This window comes from Streptopelia decaocto (assembly GCF_964273445.1).
Source record: "Streptopelia decaocto genome assembly, chromosome: Z".
In the NCBI taxonomy this organism is placed as follows: domain Eukaryota; kingdom Metazoa; phylum Chordata; class Aves; order Columbiformes; family Columbidae; genus Streptopelia; species Streptopelia decaocto.
The window spans coordinates 23,921,993-23,944,689 of NC_138657.1; the positions used below are offsets into that span (position 1 = coordinate 23,921,993).

Consider the following 22,697-nt stretch of genomic DNA (forward strand, 5'->3'; position numbering starts at 1 on the left):
TCCTATTTTCTCATTTTCAAAAAAAAAAAAAAGTTCTCATCATTTTAGAACGAAAGATACAAAGAGAGTAAACAGACACAGTGCTCCTAAACACACACTGACCAGAGAGCAAGCCACAGGAAAAACTACTGAAAAATATAAAAAAATAATAAAAAACAGCCCCAAGAAAACATTCCTACTGGCTTCCCCAAAACAGGGAACAAGCAATTACACCAAAAGGCTACAAATATAAAAATTGGCAATTGCTCCTGACAGAAGTCTGGTCTCTTCCACTCATGACCACAAGCAAGTCTGCAGTCTTGACCTAAGGTTTAATCTCCTGCAGCAATTGGTATGTGCCCTTCTTAGGTTAAGTTTAACCTTTGAAGAAAAGGAATGTGCACATCCAGTCCACACATTTGTTTGGCTGGCAATCTGGAAAAAGCCTTTGCTCTGCACGCTGAGAGCATAACTGCAAGCTTATCATGCTTATATCACTAAACCAAATCAAGAGAAAGTACCCAGAATATGGGAAGCAGGAGACCAAGAGGATAGTACTGTCCTCACTGCAGTATCATTAAGCTTATGAAAGCCTCTTGGAAGCTTCTATTCATCGAAAGTGCAAATAAGCACCACAAAAGTTGCAGGAAAAAGAACTGCCTTATCTACTTCAGCTGGGCATGTTGCTGCTGCTGTGCTCGGGTATGTGCATGGGGAGAGGAGGGAAACAGCAGGAGCCAGACAAGGAGAGGCTGCTGTTACCTACCCTGGTCAGTGCTTTGCAAGATCTAAGAGTTAGCTCGGGCAGTCAGCTGAATACCTCTGCAGGGTGAATATGGGCATCTGGATCCCCACCCTATGTACACCTTTCTACCTCACCTTCCTGGGCTGGTAACTAGCCTCAGCACTGACAACACCTCTCATCTCTCAAATGGATTAACAGTTGAAAGAAAGAACTGAAAAGTGCCTTTTCTTCCATGCCTCCCCAATTGAAAGGTTTCTGGCTGCTGCTATAATGCGCAAAATGGGCACATGCTGGCACAAATGCTGCAGTAAAGCTGACAGGCAACAAGCCCTGTACCAGCCTCCCCCTTAGCTGGGTGTTTTCCCAGAGCTTTGGCAGCATGACAAGAAAGCGGCCAAGCCCAAAACAGCAGGAGCAGTGTGCTGAACGGCAAGGAGGGCACAGAATAAACTGTACAAACGCCAGAGGCAGCACAGAGCTCGGAGGTCAGGGAAAAAGCCTAAAAGCTGATCAGCAAACTCTGCGATATGTTGCTGCGATCAGTCCAGTCCGTACCCATATTTGCACATATATGGACTAGGGTGCTTCTGTACCTCTTCTCCATTTTGAATAAAGGCAGAGTGAGAAAACCCAAGAAGTACATGGGAAAGGCTCACAGGAACGGCACTAAGGAGAGGCTGCCTGGGGATGTCAGGGGAGAATTTGGGAGCAGCAAGAAGCCAGCTCTTGTCTTGCTGCAGTAGAAACACAAGTGGTAAGAGCCCTGGAAACAGGAGAAAAAGATGTGGAACGGCAGGGACAAGTGACAGAAGCACAGCAGAACGTGGGTTTGTATTAGCTTGAGGCTGACATGGCTCACGTGCGTGAAGGTTTTCACCTCAAATAATAGTGGAGGCTGCACCAAACACACACACACAGACTGGAGGACTGAGGGTGAGAAGTGCAGACAAGTTTTATTTTGCTAGAAATGTGGACTGTTCAGGTAAGAACGAGGCAAAGCTCAGCACTTCTCCTCAGGCCCAGGGACAGCTACATAAACCATGAGGTTTTCCTCTGGGCCAGCCACTTTCACATAAAAAGCCTTTATGGTAACAAAAAAGAAAAAAGTCCATCTAAGTGCTCTCTTGTCCCAGCAGCCTGCTAAGCAGTACTGAAAGCTACAGAACCCCTTCACACGGCCCCGGGCGGACGGGCGGGAGCCAGGCCCGAACCGCGGCCGCTCTGTGCGGCCTCCTCCGGCCGCCGGGGGCACTGCCCTGCGCTGCGGGGAGGCAGCGGGGGCAGGCACCCCCGGCCCTGGGATGGGCTCGGGGAACAGCCGACAGTGAGAGTAGCGGCCCAGCCGGGCAGCAGCAGGCTGTGGCGGGGCAGCCCCACTTCAGGGGCTGCACCTCTCCCAGTGCCCCCCAGCCCGAAGCCCTTGCAAAACCAAAGGCCAGGGAGCTGGAGCGCTCCCGTTTTTCTCCTTCGCATACGCTTGGCCATGCCAATTCACCCGCCTGCAGACCAGCCTGTCCTGTAGCACCCATCTCTGCCAGGTGGCAACACAGCCAGTACCATGCATTTGATTTTAAGCGCAGCCTGACAGAGAGGTGCTTAATCCTGTGAAATCTGCAGCCTAAGACCAGAGGAGGCAATCCTGATGGCTGCAGGCCAAGTAGTCTTTTTGGGACCGGTGTCCCCACTGTCATCCAGGGCAGCCCCGCTCATGGCATTGCTAGTACCCCCCATCCCATGCTATTAGCAGAGGCAAAGGATGTCTCCTGTGGAAATACACAAATCTGGGAAATGTTTCCTCATATTGATGGGTATATTCCAAAGCACCATATCCCCCTGCGGTGCTCTCATCCATCAGCTAAACTGTCACATGCATGCTACATTCCACTTAAATTTGAGACGAAACTTCTTCTCAGTGAGGGTATCAGAGCACTGGAACAGGCTGCCCAGGGAGGTTGTGAAGTCTCCTTCTCTGGAGACATTCAAAACCCACCTGGACACATTCCGGTGTAACCTCATCTAGGTGTTCCTGCTCTGGCAGGCGGATTGGACTAGATGATCTTTGAGGTCCCTTCCAATTCCTGACATTCTGTGATTCTGCTAGACAGGGAAGCAAATCTAGCATAATATGGCTTATAAATAGCTTCAGACTCTGTAGGATGACAGCAGAGATGTCACAGTTCCAAGAGAGAAAAGGAAGGACAATGAAGTAGAACATGACAGTACTGTAATTTACTTCAAAAGCCTGTGCATCCGATGAGTTGCTTGGGAGCCAAACTTCCCAGCCTTTTATAAGCTGCCTTAGTGAGGACATGGGTGTGATGCAGACAAAGCTGCGTGATCTCTGAATAGATCCTCATCGGATTGATGAGTCACAGATTCTCACAGAATCACACGCTTGTGAAACATGCTGCTTCAGGATGTCTGCTCCTGACTTTCATCCCTGCCACACACTCCTGGAAGAAATGACAACCCATTCACTTGACATTAGCCTCTTTACAAACAGACCAGAGCACTTGTGTGATTTTCATGGCATCAAAGACAAAAAAAGTGATTGGTTTGCTTCCTAGGCTTAACTGTGCACTTCAAAAACTGGTATCTACTCTTAGTAAGCCCTTCATGTGAATACTTCCTTTACAGGGGATTACTCTGTCCCTGTGCAATGGGAGGCTTCCCTGTTTTCCCCTAAAAATCTGATGAACGTTCTTTCCAAGATATCAGGGGTTGAGAATAGCAGTTAGGCAATTTCTAGCTCTCATGTGATGGCACCACCATTCTTCAGTTATCACAGTACTGTACCTTTCACGTATACAGCACCGGTACCATGATAACCGAAAAAGGACAGTTCATAGTCTTATTATTTGATGCCATTGTCAGATAAGCAACCCTTCCTCCATTGGATTACAGGAAAACTGCTCAGTCCCTAGGAATAATTGTGATCTGGTCAACTACTTGTCAGTCTGATAAAGTAAATTAAGTTTTTGGTAATGGATGCCCTTCCCCTAACCTGTGTGTTGCAACTAGCAATGTAAGAAATGTAGTCTTTTTTCTATCCTCTGAGCCACCACCAGCCACAGACAAACCTTTAATAAAAGCTGAAACTGAGGGACTGGACAGAGGTCCACTGCTTAAAAGCTTTCAGGTCACATATAGCTCCATGAATTGAAATCTGAAGCTGTCTCCTGTGGACAACCACAGTTTTAGCATTTGGCTACCCATGTGAAACATGCCACTTAATGCCACAGCTACAGAAAGATCACTAAGAAAACACGGTAGAGTATGCTAGGCAACAAAAAGCAAACTAATGTACACATACAATCCGAGACTAAGAACCATCAATAAAACCCACCTCTGCAATTCTCAGAACCAGGAATAATATAGAACAGCAAGAGAATAAGCTTATAAAGTGTAGAAATAAACACTAGGTAACTTACACCACCTGTTTCATTTGAAGACAGGTACAAGTTGTTCTATTCATAGCCACAGGCAAAGTCATCCATATATTAAAAAAACAGCTGTGCAATAAGAGGACTGAATTAGACAAGACTGGGAAATTAAACAGAACAAAACAACTTACGTGTATGGAGACAGAGGTCCTAACAGGACTTTGGAAACATCTCGTTGTCCAAGGGTCATGAGGAGCAGAACAAGGCTCTGATTTGTTGAATCTACACAGCCTCCCTGCAAACCAAAATGTTTTAATAATTAATCTCTGTACCAACCAGACATTGGGATGGGAGGAGAGTAACGAAGGAGAAAGATACACTTAAAAGTCTGAATTACCGCTCCCAGTTTTCAAGGGCCAAAAGGTAAAAATCTAGATTTTGTAACAATGACAAATTAATGCCAAATAGGCTGGGAAAGAAACACAACTAAACCAAAACCCAGTAACAAGGTCACATTAAAGATTCCTCTCATTTCTCTCAACTTGTTCTCTTCTAGTATCACAGAACATAAGCACTGAAGAATTTATTTGCAGTAAACTGAAAATAGGTATTATTAATAATAACAGATCAGGTACATTTGAAGATACCATGAATTGCAGTACTCTATGATAACTATAAAAAGTTGAATTCAGAAAAATAGTTCAGTGCTAGCAGGTGCAAATCAGCAAGTTAAAAGTTGTTTCACACACATCCACCTGCACCCTTGCTGCTAACTTATGTGGTTTTACATTTGTAAAACACTTTTTGTCCCATATTTAAAATGGGAAGATTTTTTTTAATTGCTATGTGAAAGAGCCATGCATAAATTTATGTAGAACTACATATACTCTTGCACGTATTTGACTGTAATAAGTCAGATATGCATGGTAAATTGTTTTCTCTGTGGAAGGTGTTAACTATGCTGCATATGTAAATTAGAATTGGAAGGCTTGTTTTGTTTATAAAGGTTGAACATAAATTAAAAGGGGTACTTTCAGTCAAGAGAAGACTGTAGAGAAGATTTACTTACTATGACTATGGAAACACCGTGAAAATTAAAAAAAAAAAAAATCCAGCATAACATTATTTTGGAATGTCCTTATATTCCTCCTGATCCAAAGCCACATGAAATCTGTGAACAGTTTCCTGCTGGATCAGGCCTAATGCTAAGCCCTCTGGATAGGCTCTCTGCAGAGAGCAAAACTAAAAATTCATCCTTTTAAAAACATATTCTCTAATGAGGTAAAAGTTACCTTTGCAGGCAGAGAGTAACCTGTCATCATTTTATGAGATAATACTATCCAATAAGCGAGGGGGGGGCAAAGTAAATTTTGGACTACATAGATTAAGAAAACACAAAGATGTGACAAGCTCAGTACATTTTCTCAGTGAGAGGGCAGAAAGGAGGACCTTCCCAAGGGGAGCTACTGAAGGTTTAATTTAAAAGACGCCGTTGCTTCAGCGTGAAGAGTCTCAGCTCCGTTCTTCTGGAAAAAAGCCTCTGCACTTCTTGCACCAAATGATACACAACAACGAAGGCAACATCTTCATTATATTCACTACCATGACCTAATTCCTAGTAACACTCAACCTAAGGCCCTCTATGGGACTGATAAAAATTGTGCTTTATCTTGAGAGGACAGGGTACCTGCAGAATTTGCTGGTGCAATTTAGAGCCATGGTTCTCACCAGCTGTATTTGCAAATCTGAAACACATACAAGAAGCAGATGAGAGTCTGGCAAGAAGCATTCCTGAGACAGGACTTTCTGTATTTCAAGTTCAGTTAATAATTCAAAATGTTCTTTATTACTTGAATGAAAACTTTACGTTTTCTGAGCTTGTTTTTGTTTTTCTAAAGCTGAAAACATTATAAAACATCTATTCTTATGACCAAATTTATACAAAATCTTCAGTCAGCATGGACACAACCACAACCTAAACAATACAACAGAAGATGATGCATCCATCATGTCCTAGCTGCTTACACAAGCTCTTGCTGCAGTGAGTCAGTCGTCCCCACTATTCTTGTGCATTAGCAACATGCTGTTATGCCACTTCCTCATACGCAGTTACCAGACAGAGAAATTAAGTGATTTGCTTGTAATCTAACTATGACAGAACAGTAACTTGTGCCAAATGAAGGACATGTTGCTTCCAAGGAGGCCAGCTTTTTTTCGCTGAATCCACCTGCCACTTACTCAAGAGTTCAAAATAAAAAACATCCCTCCCAAGAGAAATGGGATGGGTGAAGTCAGAGCCAAAGTACTGACTTTTGTTCCAAAATAGCTGGCACTCATTACCAACCCAGAATGCAGTTTCTAGTCTGTATTAATTCAGTTTATAGCCGTTTCTCTATTATTGTTTTCATTTACAATAGAGCCAGATCCAGCTGAATGTGATAATTAGAGACACAGATCACTTAAAATCCCATCCATTTTGAAATGTTGTTATACAAATACCACAACTCTGGGTATTGGATAACTGTGTTTTGAAGAGCATTATTCTTCTGAGCTTGACTCCAGCTTTCATTTACTCTCGGTTCTATTTTTGGCATACATACAATTTCCTCCCTTACCTGTGTGGTAAATACTTGCATGCTTCAATAACTTGTTAGGTGAAGTGCAGAGGTGGGTGCTTTGGTTGGCGGGTTTTTTTGTTTGTTTTTCTTCCAGAAGAATGGAGCAGAGCCTTGTCACACTGAAGTAAGGCCATCTTGAAAATTAAGCCTTCAGTGAAATGCTTCACTCATTTTAGCTCTAGTTAAATATAAGAAACAGCCTTACCCCTCCTGTCCCTCCAAGCCCCACTAACAACCCAGCCTTTTTTCATTAAAGAACTCAGCCTTAAATATGTATTGCATCCTCCCCTATTTCTCACAAGCACAAGGAATACAAACGTTCAATCCTTTTCCAGTTCTTCCAGGCCCTTCCATTTTGCCAATCACCTGCTACAGAAAGCCACTAAAACTAATGCATTTCAAAGACAAGATGAAAATCTTTATTGGCCTTTTACAATCAAGTTCAGGGAAGAATTACATATGGATTTGTAAAAACAATGCTAGCCAGTCACTCCATGCCCCTTATTTCAGGGTAGCAGTAATTAGCACTGTGCTACCTATTAGTCAATTAGCTCTGACATATTTCCATCAACAAACGTGCATAAAAAAAGCTCCACTGATTCCATGAATCATACAGCCTCTTTCATTTACTTTTGAAGGCTTAATAAAAGGGGGTGTTTAGCACTTAACATAGCAAGACTCAAAGCCTTATATTTCCTAGGTGGTAATGTTCACATAATAGAAAGCATTAAACAAGCTCTTTAACAGATGTCCCTGAGCCCCTTTAAATAGTAATGCACTCCAGCAGATTTGTGGGTGACCCAGACAGCTAAAACCCTTCTACAAAGAATTATCTCCAGTGGTCCCAGGATGCCCTTTTCTGGCCCACTCTCCCTCTCTCCTGCAGCACAGCAACTATGGGCAAAGACACAGATGGAGAAACAATCTCATAAAGAGAGGATCTAAACACAGGGAGACGAATTACCCCCTGAACCCTGCATTCAGTGAGTAGCTGATATAAAGAGAGTGGGACTTAAAGAGTGCCTGTTCAGAGCAAGCGGTATTTGGTTCATGCACAGCTTTCCCTAATTTTTACTGTTTCACTAGATGTCTCATCTAGGCAAAGAAACTTAAAAAAATAGTATCTTCAAACTAAACAAACACTGCACACTTTGCAACATATTTTTATACCCCCTCTGGGATCAACACTAGATCAAACTGACCTAAGTTTAAAAAAAGAAAAAAAAAAAAAAAATCAATGAGAAAGCCCATCTTTCCAAATTTCTGGCTAGTGCTGTGTGAACATGTGTGTCATAGATAAATGTTCATTCTAAAAACTACAGAACAAAAGCCACCGTATTACCTGTGGCAGAGGGACTGGGGAATTCATGAATACTGAACAAGGATGGAGCCCTCCAGTGGATAAGCAGCACAATAGCCAAAAATGCTAACAAGAACTTTTCCACCATGAGTGGAGGACGACAAACAGTCCTTACACTGCTGAGCACTTGTCAGTGTCCTGGTTTAACCCCAGCTGGCAACCAGGATGATGCAGCTCACAACTGCCACCCCCAAGCTGGATGGGGTAGAGAATCAGAAAGGGGAAAAAAACTTGTAAGTTGAGATCAGTTTATTAGGACAACAGAGGAACGTATCTGTGGTAATACTAATACTACTAATAAATATAATAATATTAATAAACTGATACACAATGCAATTGCTCACCGACTGTGACACCAACAGCCTGTTCCCTCCCCAGTAGCAGTATTTGCGCCCCCCATCAGCCAACTCGGGTTTATACACTGAGTATGATATCTTATGATAAGGAACACCTCTTTGGCCAGCTTGGGTCGGCTGTCCTGGCTGTGCCCCCTCCCAGCTTCTTGTGTACCTGGTATAACATGGGAAGCTGAAGTCCTGGACTACCCAGCAACAACTACAATATCAATGTATCATCAACATTCTTCACATACTAAATCCAGCACACAGCAATATAATAGCAAGTAGGAAGAAAATTAATGCTATCTGAGCTGCAATCAGGACAGTCAGTCACTCTTGAACTGACGCGGCACACACATAAAAGAGCCTTCCAGGAGCAGCAGCGGTACCATAGCAGGCTGCAGGTAATCACCTCACTCACTCAGAACCTGATCTTCAAAGACACACAAATCTCATGGCCTATCACTTCATCATTCAGAGATTTACCTGACCCTGTTTACTCCTCAAATGCTTTTTCTTCTGTTGTCCCAAGTTCGTCACTATCCTGGTAGTTTGCAGAATTTAACTCACCACATTCAAATGGCTGCAGTACAGTAAAGCAGAAAATTACCTGGTTCGCATCTTTCCAGCCCTCTTCATTTCAGAAGCTCTCTGACATCTGACTCTGAAGAAAGTATACTATCTTGACAAATTCCCTCTCTAGTTTAAATCTGTCAAGTGCTGGATGTTTTTTTTTTTCAAAAGAAAAAAATACCTATTGCTGCTGATAAAAGTATGTGGAAATTGGATTTTTGGTGCCTCCAATCATCTGACTACCTAAGGATGTCTCCCAAGAGGTTTACACAAAGCAATAAACACACAATATTTTTTTCTTTCCTTTTTGGGCCAGGGAGTGGAGGGACAAGCTGAAAGATTTTACAGTTCAGTCCTCAAATAAAAATAGCTACCTGTCACTACCTAATTGTAGAAACAGACATGTTTCAGTCACTGTTTGTGACTGCACTCTCCACGCATGCTGTACTTTCAAATGCCAGCAGTATGGACTGTACCCAGGAAGAATATTTGTGGCATTTCTATGATACAAGAACCTTGGGCTAGAAAGGGAGAGTCCTCTAGAAACATGGTGCATATATGGAATAAAAAAAAGACAAAATATTAATGGAAGACTGGAACAAGTGGGAAAGATGGTAATTCAGACAGATGAAGGGTTTGCAGCAGGGAAAGGAAAAAGTAAGATGGGCATAGATGAACAATCTACTACAGGCACAGATGTGGTTTATGAGGTTAAGGGCTAATTTTATAGCTGACTATATTGCCTAACACAGAATCTTATTAATGGCATTTTTAATACTTTTGCAAAATCCTATCAGTTCAGTCCAGTTGAGAGGAATTAGTTTTTTAAAAAGAGTAAGTACAATTTGTAGATGACTGCCTCCTAATGGCCAAATGTGTTTTGTCAGCCCTAACAGCTACTTTAACACTTGAGGATATACACAACAAAAGGTAGGTTCTTTATTAAACCAGAAACTCACTATCATGCTAACTGCCAAATCACTTGTAAGACTGAAAACTGCTCATCCACTAAAAGTCTCACTACAAATGAAAAACATTTAAAAAAAATATGCAGAAGACTGTGATGCACTTAAGACTCCTAGACAAACACTATCCAGGCTCTTTTCCAACAAACCATTCAGCCAGTTCCTCATATGATCAACAAGTTTCAGTGCATTTGATTTTGTTATCATTACCATCAAGTGGCCGGCATTTAGCCTAGCTGCTTTTTTTTTCCCTCCCCCTTCTGCTTCCTCATTTTTTACATGGAGGATTGTAAAACATTGGCACAGGTTACCCAGAGAGGTGGTAGATGCCCCATCCCTGGAGACATTCCAGGCAAGGCTGGATGGGGCCCTGAGCAACCTGATCTAGTTGAAGATGTTCCTGCTCATTGCAGGGGGGGTTGGACAAGATGACCTTTGAAGGTCCCTTCCAACACAAACTGTTCTATGATTCCTCATATATTCTCCCACTCATAATGCCCCATTCCAACCACCAGCTTAAGAGCACTGACTCTATTACCCCCTCAACTTATTATTAAAAAAAAGTATCAGCCCATGTGAACCCAACTGAAATCTGTTGCAGACAGAACGCAACAAAAGAAAAATTTGTCACTACTATGATCCATAGTTAACATCTCCCGGACATGGGAAATCACATGGCCCAATAAGTCATTACACTGTTAGTGGAATCATTCAAAAACCACTCCTTACCTGGATGAAGAAGACACTGGCAGCATCAGTTCATTTCTCTGTTTGGATATGAGGCTGCCTGAGGGTGCCCTTAAACCACTTCTTGCTTTATCAATATGTCATCCCCTTCTTTCCCTACAGCTATACATGCAGAACGTATTGGCCACTTACCCTGTAGACCTCCTCAAGCAACAGTTTAGCACAATTCTGACCAAGTTCCTCAGGAAGCACAGCTGCTCCCTGGCCCTGAGGGTTTGAAGCCAGCTCAGCACTGAGAACAGTGCCATTGATGGTTTCTGCAGTAAGGCACAGGCCAAAACCCGGTGACCTGAAAGAAAGGGAAAAAGTGCATTTGATTTAAGGACAAAAATCAAGTAATGAGCTAAGAATGACTCCCAGCAAACCCCTTCCTCAAGTCACAAACAGCTCCTTTCATAGGACAATACTGGGAATTTGGACTCGTTCAGAAATTTGATTCACCCTGGAAAAAAAACAGTAACAACAGTGTTTAAAAGTTATACCCAGTACCACTTGCTGCAAACCCACTGTGATGGCTACTCCTGGCACAAACTCTTTTAAAGGGAAAACCAAAAACAAAAACAAAAAACAAACAAAAAAACCAAACAAAAACAAAAAGCAAACAAAAACAAAAAGCAAACAAAAACAAAAAGCAAACAAAAACAAAAAGCAAACAAAAACAAAAAGCAAACAAAAACAAAAAGCAAACAAAAACAAAAAGCAAACAAAAACAAAAAGCAAACAAAAACAAAAAGCAAACAAAAACAAAAAGCAAACAAAAACAAAAAGCAAACAAAAACAAAAAGCAAACAAAAACAAAAAGCAAACAAAAACAAAAAGCAAACAAAAACAAAAAGCAAACAAAAACAAAAAGCAAACAAAAACAAAAAGCAAACAAAAACAAAAAGCAAACAAAAACAAAAAGCAAACAAAAACAAAAAGCAAACAAAAACAAAAAAACAAACAAAAACAAAAAAACAAACAAAAACAAAAAACAAACAAAAACAAAAAACCAAACAAAAAACCAAACAAAAACAAAAAACAAACAAAAACAAAACAAAACACAATCCATCCAAACTTCAGAAATACCCTCCCCTATTAAAAAATAGTAATGTTCACATTTATTTAATTCATGTCTGATAAGCATTTCGAAGGTATCTGGAGTTTCTCCTCTGCAATGTTCAAAACTAATACTAACTTTCTTTAGGCACTGGGCTCTTTCCCTGGAAGCTTCAGTATTTAGCAAGATTAGACCATACGCATGGCACAAAGGAGGAGGAAAAAAAAAAAAAAAGTTTGATCCACATTACTTGTATTTCCAATCACTTCTTTTCACTTTCAGTTTCATACCATCCAAATAATTACAACTGTCTAAGAATTCTGAACATATATTTCAAAGAAACAAAAAATCCCTATTTTCATCATAGCTTAGCATCCTACAAAATGCTATTGTGAATGTTTAGAAACATTTTTGCTCCAAGAAAGTCACACGTGGCTGAGTACAGCTTGCTGAGAAATCAGAAAGCCGTAAGGAAAGGAAAAAAAGTCACAAGATCCTCTTATTTCTAGGCTCTGGAAGAGCATCAATAGCTAGCCATTTGAAATAAGGTTAAATTAACTTCACTCCACGTACAGGAATTCTCACAGTTCTGGACTCCTGCTGCCTTCACCACCGAAACTTCTTAATTTCAATAGTTCCACTGACCCAAAACTGTCAGGAATGTCACCAGCATCAACAAACCACAAAATCAAACCCCAAACACCAAGACACACAAACTCTGACCAGCCATAAAAACAACAGCTCCTCCAGAGGCATTTCAGTAGGGTGGGAAAGAAAAGATCCGAGTGGTTCCCACCCATATTTAGCTGACTGCACTTCCTGAGCAACACAGAAGGTATGTTAAAGATGCTTTTCTCCTTTCCTTCCTCTGAAAGAGAGAAGACATCTACAAAGCATGACACGTGCAGTGTCAAAGATGTGATTTTTTGGACAGGTATCCTTTAATAACTACACACACTGTTAGATTTTGTTAGTGTTCAGTGGCATGTAGCAATCTGCGTAAACAAAAATCAAATCATCCAGTACCTCATGTAGGTGCAGACAGTATTAGGAAGCATCTGCACAAACATTTTGCTGCAAATGCTCAACACAGAACCAAGAAGTTTCTGATTAGACAGACATCACAGGTGGCAGAAGATGCTCAAATGATGCATTCCCTGAAGTTTCTGGCACTGTGGAAGGGACATGGTTAAAAATTCCTCACAAACTCGGTCCGCATGGAGCGGCCAGTCCTGGGAGGAGAGAGAGCACCCTGGTCCTGAACAGCTGATCCCAGCGGCAGAGGGAAAAAAGCAGAAAGGCCCAGAGGCCTCTGCAAAATAGCAAAACGGCAAAAGGAACTCCTGAATGGAATTGCACCAAAATGGAGCTGAATCAGAACTGATCTCCATCTCTCTAGCTGGAAAAACCCACCTCTCCTTAAATATGAAGCATGATCCTAAAGGCATGGAATATCCTCACTGATCAGTCTGGATGTCAGTCAGGTCTGCCCCATCCATGTCCCCCTTCCTCGCTGCCTCACACACCTGTGGGCAGAGCGCTCAGACCTTGGCTTCCAGATAACAGCCGAGATAACGGCAGCTCTTACACTCTCTTCGTTCCAACTCAAAGACACTGGAAAGTTACTCGAAGGAAAACATTAGCTCTGTCCTGGGATGTTAGCTTCTTGTTCTCAAACTAAATCAAAACAACTACTGTACTAGCTATAAAAAAGCACATTTTCTAATTGCAAGAAGAAAATTAACTCTGTTTCAGACAAAGCTGCACAATGGGCTACCCAGGCAAGCAGTAAATGTAATGCTGCTGTCCCAGTTCATTTGACTTTTTCACTTCATAGGCAGGTAAAAAACAAAATAGGACCTGAGGTCCACACATATCCCAGGCAAGTTTTCACAATTCTGATCACTGTTACCAGTCTGAAGCCACAAGACTCCTGGGATATTGAATGTGATGAAGGATTCAAAAATAGGAAAAAAAAGTTAGTCAAAAATTTTTAGATTTTTAATCTTGCAAACCTAACAAGTTTTCTTTAAGGTAATATTTTAAAAAGCAGAAACAATGAAAGAAGATGTGTGTGCTTGCATTTGAGCATACAGACAGAAGACAAACAAATTAGTTATTGACAACTCCTTAAACCTCAGTGAAAAGTGACAAGAGGACAACAAAGTTGACAGATATCAATAAAGTTTGCTGAATCACATCCATCGCTTTAGTGTTCTGCCGGCAAACAAAATCTGCAGAAGTACAGTAAATTAATGTCTCAATTTTCCAGTCATCACTGGTGAAAGGACATGTCTTCAGCTATTTTTGTAATAGTAAAGTAGAAGACAACCCATACAGCTCAAAAGTTTTCTAAGACAGTTTGGTCCCATCCTTAATACTACCGTTTCCATCAGAAGATGTGAAAACCAGCATTCAAACTCAACTGCACTACACACTATGGCATCTCTGACCTCGATCTCACTTCAAAGTAACAGGTTTAAAACTGAAGGGAGCTCAAGTTGCCTTTAGTGGAAGCAATGATGTATTACCTTCCTTGTTTAAGGTAAAGGTAACACATCTACCCCTTCACCACAAGTAAAACAAATATCTAGCGATTCATTCCACTTTTTCCCCATGAGGAATATTTATTTAAAGCCAGCAAAACAGAAGACCATGTTCTAAAACTCAATAAAATTACAGATCAGAATATCCCAGCAAACAAAAAAAAAAAAAGGCGAATTACATTTCTGTCAATATGGCATACTCACTTTCCAGAGCTGGCCCCCTTCATATGGTCTGTGTAGATGTAAATGTCTGGGAGGAATTTATTCAGGATGCTCCTTGCAGACTCCACCATTCTGTTTGCCATCTGTGGTGACACTCTGACAGAGTATCTACATTTCCAAGCTAAGGAATTCATTGTGGTCACAAAATAAATTTAAACCAGAGACTGACAAAAGTGGACAAGAGGTCCCAAAGCATTATTTCAGAAAATATGGTTTTGTCCTATTCATCCTTTCAGGAGCCCTGGTCCATTTTCCTGTAGAGAAGCACATGTGCCTAAGTGTTTTCTACAGTCTTCACTGATATACCTTGAAGTGAGGTACACAGAACATGTGCAGAACAGCTTATTATGACTAGGTAAACATCTTTCTTAAAAATGCCCTTTGATAATTTTAAATTGTTGTTCTGCCACCCTGTGCTTTCTTATAATGGAAGGAGTCTTGTGTGGTCTGCTCTTCAAATACTAATAAAAGATGGTGATAGGCAAAGTTTCCCTGAATTAGCAGCAAGAAATGCTGTCCTTCTGTTTCTGCCAGGGAGAAACTGGGTAGATTAAAGACAAAAAATTTGATGAAAGAAAAGAACAATTTTAAAAGGCTAAAAAAACTTTGCTCTCTCCAACTATTTTGCAGTGCTGTGTGGCTACCAAGCTCACTGGTTCTCTACTCACTAAGCATCTGAAGGTAATGGTTTCAGGGAAGAAGAAATTACCACCTTCCTGCTCATCCCAACCCACTTCCTCACAGCATCCAACAGACCAACTGCTTTTGTGCCTTTTTACTCAGGTGCTGCTTCGGTTATGTTCCCAATAGATCCTCAAATGTATAGAGCACATTGTGCTCCAAATTCCATCCCAACTATAATGCAAGCTCATGCTCTGCATGTGTAACCACACCTCTGCACCGACATGCACATGGCAGCACAGAGAAACACTCTCAAACCTCCCAGCTGGCAGAAGAGAATTCCTTTTCTACAAGTTTCCATTGCATTGTCTTGTGGAGTCGGTAAACAAAAAGCTTTAGGATCTTAAGGCCAAAACCACTAAATATTAATCAGAAAACTGATCATTCTGCACAGCTGGTGCATTCAGTATTGTGGATGACTATAAAAGGTTGCTGCAACACAAGCTCCCCAGTGGTGAGGAAGCTGATTTGCTCACTTGAATCTTGAGGGGACAAAAATGCACACGTAGAAGAACTAAGCCCTTATCCTTCCAGAGGTTTTGTGTTTTACTGGCCTGAAGGACCACTTAATGGCTAAACTGAGACTGCCTCTCACCAGGTTTACTAAAGGCAAACCTTTATCCCTGAGAAAGAGCCCAGGAAAACCTGAAGTGGAAATTCAAAAATATGTAGTTCACAGACACCAAACAAATCCAGTCAAAGTAGCTCAAAGTGCCACTGTGCATTAATGTCAATTCAGAAAGATGGCACTAAAGCCATAATCATTGCTTCCTCCTTCACACAGAGAGGCTAAACTACTTACTAGAGAGGTGGATGGAGGCATAAGGAAATTATTTCTTCATGGAAAGACCATGACAAACACCAACAAAAGCACAAAGAGCTACCTCCTTTTTACTCTACATCATATGCACCCAGCAAATTGTTCTCACTTTGCAATGCTGCACTCATCCAAGTGCTGCAGATGGAAACAGAAGTCAAGGCGTGCTCTTCTCACACACAATTATGATGGAATGAAATAAAGTAAAAGTAGGAACAGGCTGCAAGTCTGCACCTCTGGCAAGAAACATGCTCTCATTTTTGCTTTCCTTCTGAGTAATCAAAGCCAGATCACATTTGGGACTTTCATAATCACAAATTAAACTACAAGTTGGCCAACACTCAAGGAAGAGCAGGAGCTCATGAAATACAACCTTTAGTATACCTTACCTATAAGGGATTTCTGCCTTCTTCCCATGGTGACAGCAGGCTCATAACAGATCATATAAAAACCACAAAGGAAAAAAAAGAACACGCACGCACACACAAAACAACAACAAAAACAAAAGAAAACACATAAACCCCAAAACATTAACTAGATGTGCAGTTCTGTTTCCAAAAGTGAGTACTTCACAACACTATTTTGTGCCCTTATCTCCGTGCAGATATAAAACGGCCTCCACTTCCATCTCCAATGGTATTACTGAAGGCAAAGAGCTAACAAATTTCTGCTCATAACACACTAAAAAGCTTAGTTCACATGTGTGCAGTGAGGTGTAAACTGAACTATAGTAATAGTTGAGCTCCCATCCAACACTCTGCTAGACTCATTAGAAGCCAAGATGCCACCTATTCAGTGCATAACAAAACTACATTTGTTACTACTGGATTTACACACAAGGTCAGATTTCTTTTAGTGCTGCTACAGTATGTGATAGAAGGTATTTTAACTTCTTCCTATTGAAAATATATTAAATGGTGCTGTTCAGTTTTTAATCTATTTACTTGTCTACTGATGCTTTTTGAACAGCAATGTTCTAAACGCAGCAGTTTTGAGACATCTAGTTGTGTGATCCCTCTGTGTAATGTCACTCTGTGTTATCTGGACACATGCTCAGCAACACAGGTGCCCTTCTGTGACTCCATTTTTTAAGGCAAAATAATTTAAAAGAAAAAAGTTATAAAAAAAAAAAAAAAGGATACGCAGTTCCTCTGATGCGCTTGATTTTGCCAGGGTCTGTGAACTGAACAGGCTGCAAGACCTTTCTCACTGGGCAAGCAAACAGTATCTCGCCACCCCCTTTGGGAGGCATTCCTCTCCGGTTGATCTAGACACAATGAAGGAAAAAAGCAGGTTAGTTAAGAGCACAAAGAATGTACTTACACACTCACAAACAATAGCTTTTATTTAATCTATAATAAAAAGTTATTGAGAGAGGTATTATGTGAACACAGGTGATAAAGAGACATCCTAAAAGCAGAAACAGATTTTGCACCAATCTGTAACGAAAAATCTACTCATTTTTTCCTTCTCTCTCTCTATTACAGTAGGGCAAGTTTTCTCAATGGAAAACAAAACCAATCAAACAAAAATCCAACATCTTTAGCAGGAGGGCAACCACGGCTTAAGACAGGTCTCTAATAGCAACTCAGTACCTCACTGCTGAACAAAGTCTAGAAGTGTTTGATGGCTAGATGTCCATAGGGCACCAGAATTAACTCATTCCCATAAGCAGCCTCAGCCTGTCCCACTGCCCCAGCCAGGCTCCCCAGGGATGGCGATGGGACACAGGGCCATGGGAGGGCCTGGCTCAGGGCAGGGCTGTGGGGAGCTGTAAACTGGCCCTGCTGTGCGGAGCTGGAGGGGGTATGGGGCCATGGGCAGCATGGGGGGAGGCACCCAGGGGGATTGGCAGAGCAAGCAAAGACTAGTGGTGCAGCTATGGCCTTCTCACGATTTAAATGAGCACTCTTAACTTTGAAAGGCGACAGTTTCTTTCTCCAATCTAAAAAATGCATTCCACATGAAGCTTTATTGGGCCTGTGAAGAGTGTAGTCTTTAAAAAAAAGAAGTTTATTTTCTGTGTTTTCCAAACTGGAAGCAAACCCCAATCACCCAAACACAGATCCAGCTCCTCTGCTGGTGAAGGAGGCAAAGGATTCTATGTTACTCCCTAGCCCTAAGCACAGGGCAGGTAGAGCAAGTAGAAGGAAAAGCAAGTTAAATTAAGAGGAACAAGACAACAAAAATATTTCTTAGCTCCGAGACTAAGAAAAGTCACTACTTTCTCCTTATCCTTTCTACCCATAGCCTTTGCATCTCTCTCCTACCACATCTTCAATCACTAAATGGTTGGTATGCCAGTTAAAACATGCCAAGAAAAAGAGGCAATTTTAGAAATCTGTATAGCTACAACTAGATAACTGCTAGAGACAGATACCAGCAGCAAGCTTATGGCCCTGTGAAGCAGTACAAAAAGTACCATTTCAATATTTGCTAGAAAAGAATGAAACAAATTGTCTCACCTTTATTTCCAGACCCTCACCATCAATTCCAAACTTCTTCAGTAAGGGCAGAGCTGTTGCCTTAAGGACATCAACCTACAGAATACAGAATTAAAAAACTCTTTATTGGAAGTTACAGAAGTCGGTAATTTAAAAAAAACATTGCACTACTAGGTACCTAACAAAGAAAAGGCTTCTCTGTCAGGTATTCTACAGGAAGACATGGAAATGCAGCACAGAGAGCTTCAGCTACTCTTAAGACTACCACAATATCTCACTACCCCAAAAAGTTGCTAGCATAAATTACTGGGAGATGGAATTTCCTATTTTGGATGTCTTCCTAAGCCTGACTTTTATTTCTATTATGGTTCAGCTAAAACAGCTCACTTGTTTTTCTGAACATAGATATTGAAAAAAAAATATATATTCTTCTGTCACTGCTAAAAAATTCCTACAGCTAAATAAATGATGATTGCAAGAAACTTTGCATTTTGGAGCAGACCCTTGATCTGGCAGGAAGAACTCTATCCTTTTGTCAAGAACTTCTTTTCATCTGTTTCTGAGAAACCAAAGCTTCTAGGTAACTTCTGTTGAAATACTCAGAAGAATCTGAAGTGGGTGACACATCATCCATGTACTTCCTTTGAGCCAGACTGCTCACCAGATCCAGGTCTGAGCAGGATTTTCCTTGCCACTGCTCCTCCTAATTGCTGACATAAGGCAACAGTGACTGTCATCTTCTTCCCCCTGCTGAAACTCCAGTAGCATCGCCAAAGGTGACAAAAATTACGGGGCAGTGCAACATCACAGGGAGTTACCCAAGACAAGCAGCATGAGTGAGACAGGACCAGGACAGCATGACCAAAAAGAACTAAATTCAGGTAAAGGCAATAGGCAGGCAGTAGTTGAGGAGGCAGAAAAGAAGCACCCTCCTTCCCATGCCTTCAGCCAGAATCCACAATTCTTGAGTTTCACTCTCTGCTTTGCAGAGAATGCAAGCCATTGATGCAGTAGTAGCGCATCTCTTGCCAACAACACTGTGAATAACCTGTTAGAGCTACCTGAGTAGCTACAAGTGCATGCTGCTGTTCTCATTCTTCAAATCCTGCTGGCCAACATACTTCCCTCCTTACAGAGAGGCATTTGGTGTTGTTTTTAATAGTAGTAACAATATTTCAATGTCTTCATTTTAAAAAACTGTAAGTCAAATTTTTTTTAACATTTTTAATAGGCAGGCTACCTTAATTCAGCTCCTCAATACTATTCATTAATCACACAAATTTGACTTTCAGAGCAAAACCTTTACTAACATGCAAGTGCGCACACACAGACACATGAAAATACCACTGGCAGAAGTTCCAACAAGCTGATCTGGTTCACATTAAAGTTACACAATATTTCTCCTTTCTTATGAAACAAAATATACTAGTAAAAAAAGAAAAGCTCCACTGTGCATGTGAGGAACTCCCTTTCCATCCTCCATTTCCACTTTTGCAATTCTTTGGATTGAGGTCTGTATCTCTGGAGAAAGCACCAGCACAAGGAAGCTGGATCAATTTCAAGTCTGGTTTGTCTGATTCCAAAAATTTCAAGAGTTGTCACAGTTTTCAGTCCTCAGACAAATTTCAGGCATGATACTTATCGGGTATCAGGCAAACACATAAGAGACTGCCTCTGTTCCAAATTTGCAGCCTAAATAGGCAGTATTTAAAGAAGTGAAAAAGGCTGTTCTGCTTAGCAGATGAGTGGGAGTTCAGGCAGGAGAGGTTAACTACCTCACTGGAAATCTCAAGACAGTAGCAGAACTGAGACCTAAACCCATGTTTTTAGTCTTCTGCCTGTACTCGGCCATAAACCGTCCCTCAGATCCCTTTATAGGGCAGTTTTTCCATCTCCAGTGAAGACAACACAAGTAAGTTGTACTGAAAGAAAATGCACCATAAAAACACAAGCACAGAAGTTCCTGAGTCCTGCAGACCCTTCTTTTTCACAAACTAGTATAAGTACAAACCTTCTTCCTTGAAAGAATTCTATAGTGATTGTGGAAAATAAAAAAGCAATTTTTAGTGGTTTGCAGAATCCCTTAGCTAGTGCAAAGCTGCAAAAGATGAGACACAGACCCTACAGCACACAGCTACTCAGGAAAGGGGCAAGCATTAGCTGGCCTGTGTAGCCATCGGCATTACACAGAAGAGCATTAATCCCTGCCACAAATACAGCATAACGTTTTGGGGACAAGGACCATTGCAGGGGTGTGGGGAAGAGCAAAATCAAGAGTATAGCAAGGGAAAAAAAAAGGCAGAAGAGTCAAAATCAGTAGAAAAATTTCTTGTTTTCCTGGGATTACAGACAACTGCTAAATTTTGATTAACATGGAAGATTATTGCTCCCAAAGCAAAACTTCATGTGCTGAACTCATTAAAGTAATTTCAGTTCAAAGTCCCATGGCATAGTTGTAAAAAAACTTCAATGCTTGCAAACACAAACTTTAAGAATGACTATTCCAGACCAGGTTATCTGTCATAACAACATGCAGAGAATGAGAGGAAAACAAGAGCTGTCATTTGTGTGCCACCTCCATTCCCTTCCAAAAGGCACTTTACAAAGACACCCCCCAAATACATACTCTCTATACAGAGAAACTTGAAACTACCTCATCCCTTTATGCCAGTCCCACCAGCTACCTGCAGTCAGGTCTCACCACTGGTCATGCTCAAAAATGTAATGATGCAAATGCAGGCTGCCAGCAAACAGTTCAGGCTGGTATTCCAAAGCCACCTCTCCTCTCAACAAGTGTGAGCACAGTAGTATCCCACTCACTCACATAGGATGTACAACACACTATTATCACCATGGTGCCACTGTGAGCAAGTGCACATCACCCTGTATTTCAGCAGCCACAGTGCTCTTTTGGAACAGCACCAGCTGTCAAAGAGCTTTCTATTGCACCCCACCAGGGGCTATCAATGTATATAATAACCAAATGCTAACATGAACACACATTCTATTTATCAGGAACTCAGCCTGACCCATGTGTCACTAAACTCAGCTGAAGTTTCTCCTTCCCCAAGCCACCCTTTAGAAACGCCCTTCGTCTCGTCTTGACCACTTGCACTCTGCCTACAGCAGGTCTGCCATATTCCCTCTGTCCTCCTGGCAAGGGGGTCTCTGGTGAAGAGCAACCACAAACCCACAACACAGCTATCGCATCCAACAGATATTCTTAAGGCTGTGTAAAAGCCGAGAGCAAATTCCAGAAAGTGCAGTGGGTCAGCTCACCTGCTCACTGCTACTACGAGGCAAAGGTCGCACTTCCCTGGCTGCACGCACATTCCTGCTACTTACTTTGAGCATGCCTCCATGAGAAAATGCAGGAGTACAGCACTCTGCTATTTTGCAAGTTAGCTGAACTGGCTTAGAGAAGGCTCTGGAAAGTGTCCAGGCCATGGAGTATGCAAAACTGTGTGGCTGAGCACAGGAGAGATGGAGGGAGGATGGGCAGGACTACTGTCTTCTTTCAAGCACCAAGGGTGTGCTACTGGATCATGTGTGTATAAGCTTTTGTGTATGTACATACATATTTTCACACACGCATCTGTGAGCCTGTACATTTATGCGCAGATGACAGATACTGAATACACTCACGCAAGCATATATCCCACAAAGTTCATCTAGCTCCAAAATAAAGACATGTGTTTACAAACCATGATACCCCTTTTACAAATAAAAACAATAACAGTACCCAAAGCAGATGAGTGGGTGTCTTGCCTATGGTACCTACTAAGCGGAGAGGGAGAAACTAGCACATGAAGAGCAGCAGAGAAAAATCCTTGCCCATTTTAAACTACCCACAATATATTTACACTGGTTTGCCTTTCCCTCTTCTCCTTGGAAAGTCAGAAAGTGTAGAGATGGATAGACAAAATTTAAGCATCCCTTTTAGTGCAAGTATAGGTAATAAATGTTCACCCACTTTCTAAATACCTTCTGCCTACTGCAAAATTAAAGGAAAAAATCAATTTAAAACGAAGTTTCCAATTATTTAAGCACATAACTCACTTAGGGTAGCACTTAAACTTGTGCTTTTAGTCTCAGCAACCAGCATGTGCTATACAAAACATCTTGTAAAACTCTTTTAAAGTAGTTTACTGGCATATACCAGGTTTAATGTTTCCTCAGACAAGTTAAACAGACATAAACCAGCTTTAAACCAGTTTTAGGAAATGGTACTCAGGTATCA

At 41.4% G+C, this 22,697-nt stretch overlaps 1 protein-coding gene across 1 annotated transcript in view; it reads right to left on the bottom strand.

Annotated features, from left to right (window-relative positions):
- Nucleotides 1-22,697, bottom strand: part of RCL1 (RNA terminal phosphate cyclase like 1) — a 29,947-nt gene that overhangs the window by 1,998 nt on the left and 5,252 nt on the right. Inside the window, exons 4-8 of the mRNA XM_082074834.1 lie at nucleotides 18,479-18,553; nucleotides 17,156-17,280; nucleotides 14,498-14,623; nucleotides 10,841-10,997; nucleotides 4,299-4,402 (exon numbers count right to left, since the gene is read on the bottom strand). Of these exons, the coding sequence (XP_081930960.1) occupies nucleotides 4,299-4,402; nucleotides 10,841-10,997; nucleotides 14,498-14,623; nucleotides 17,156-17,280; nucleotides 18,479-18,553 (587 nt within the window). The remainder of the gene's footprint in view (nucleotides 1-4,298; nucleotides 4,403-10,840; nucleotides 10,998-14,497; nucleotides 14,624-17,155; nucleotides 17,281-18,478; nucleotides 18,554-22,697) is intronic.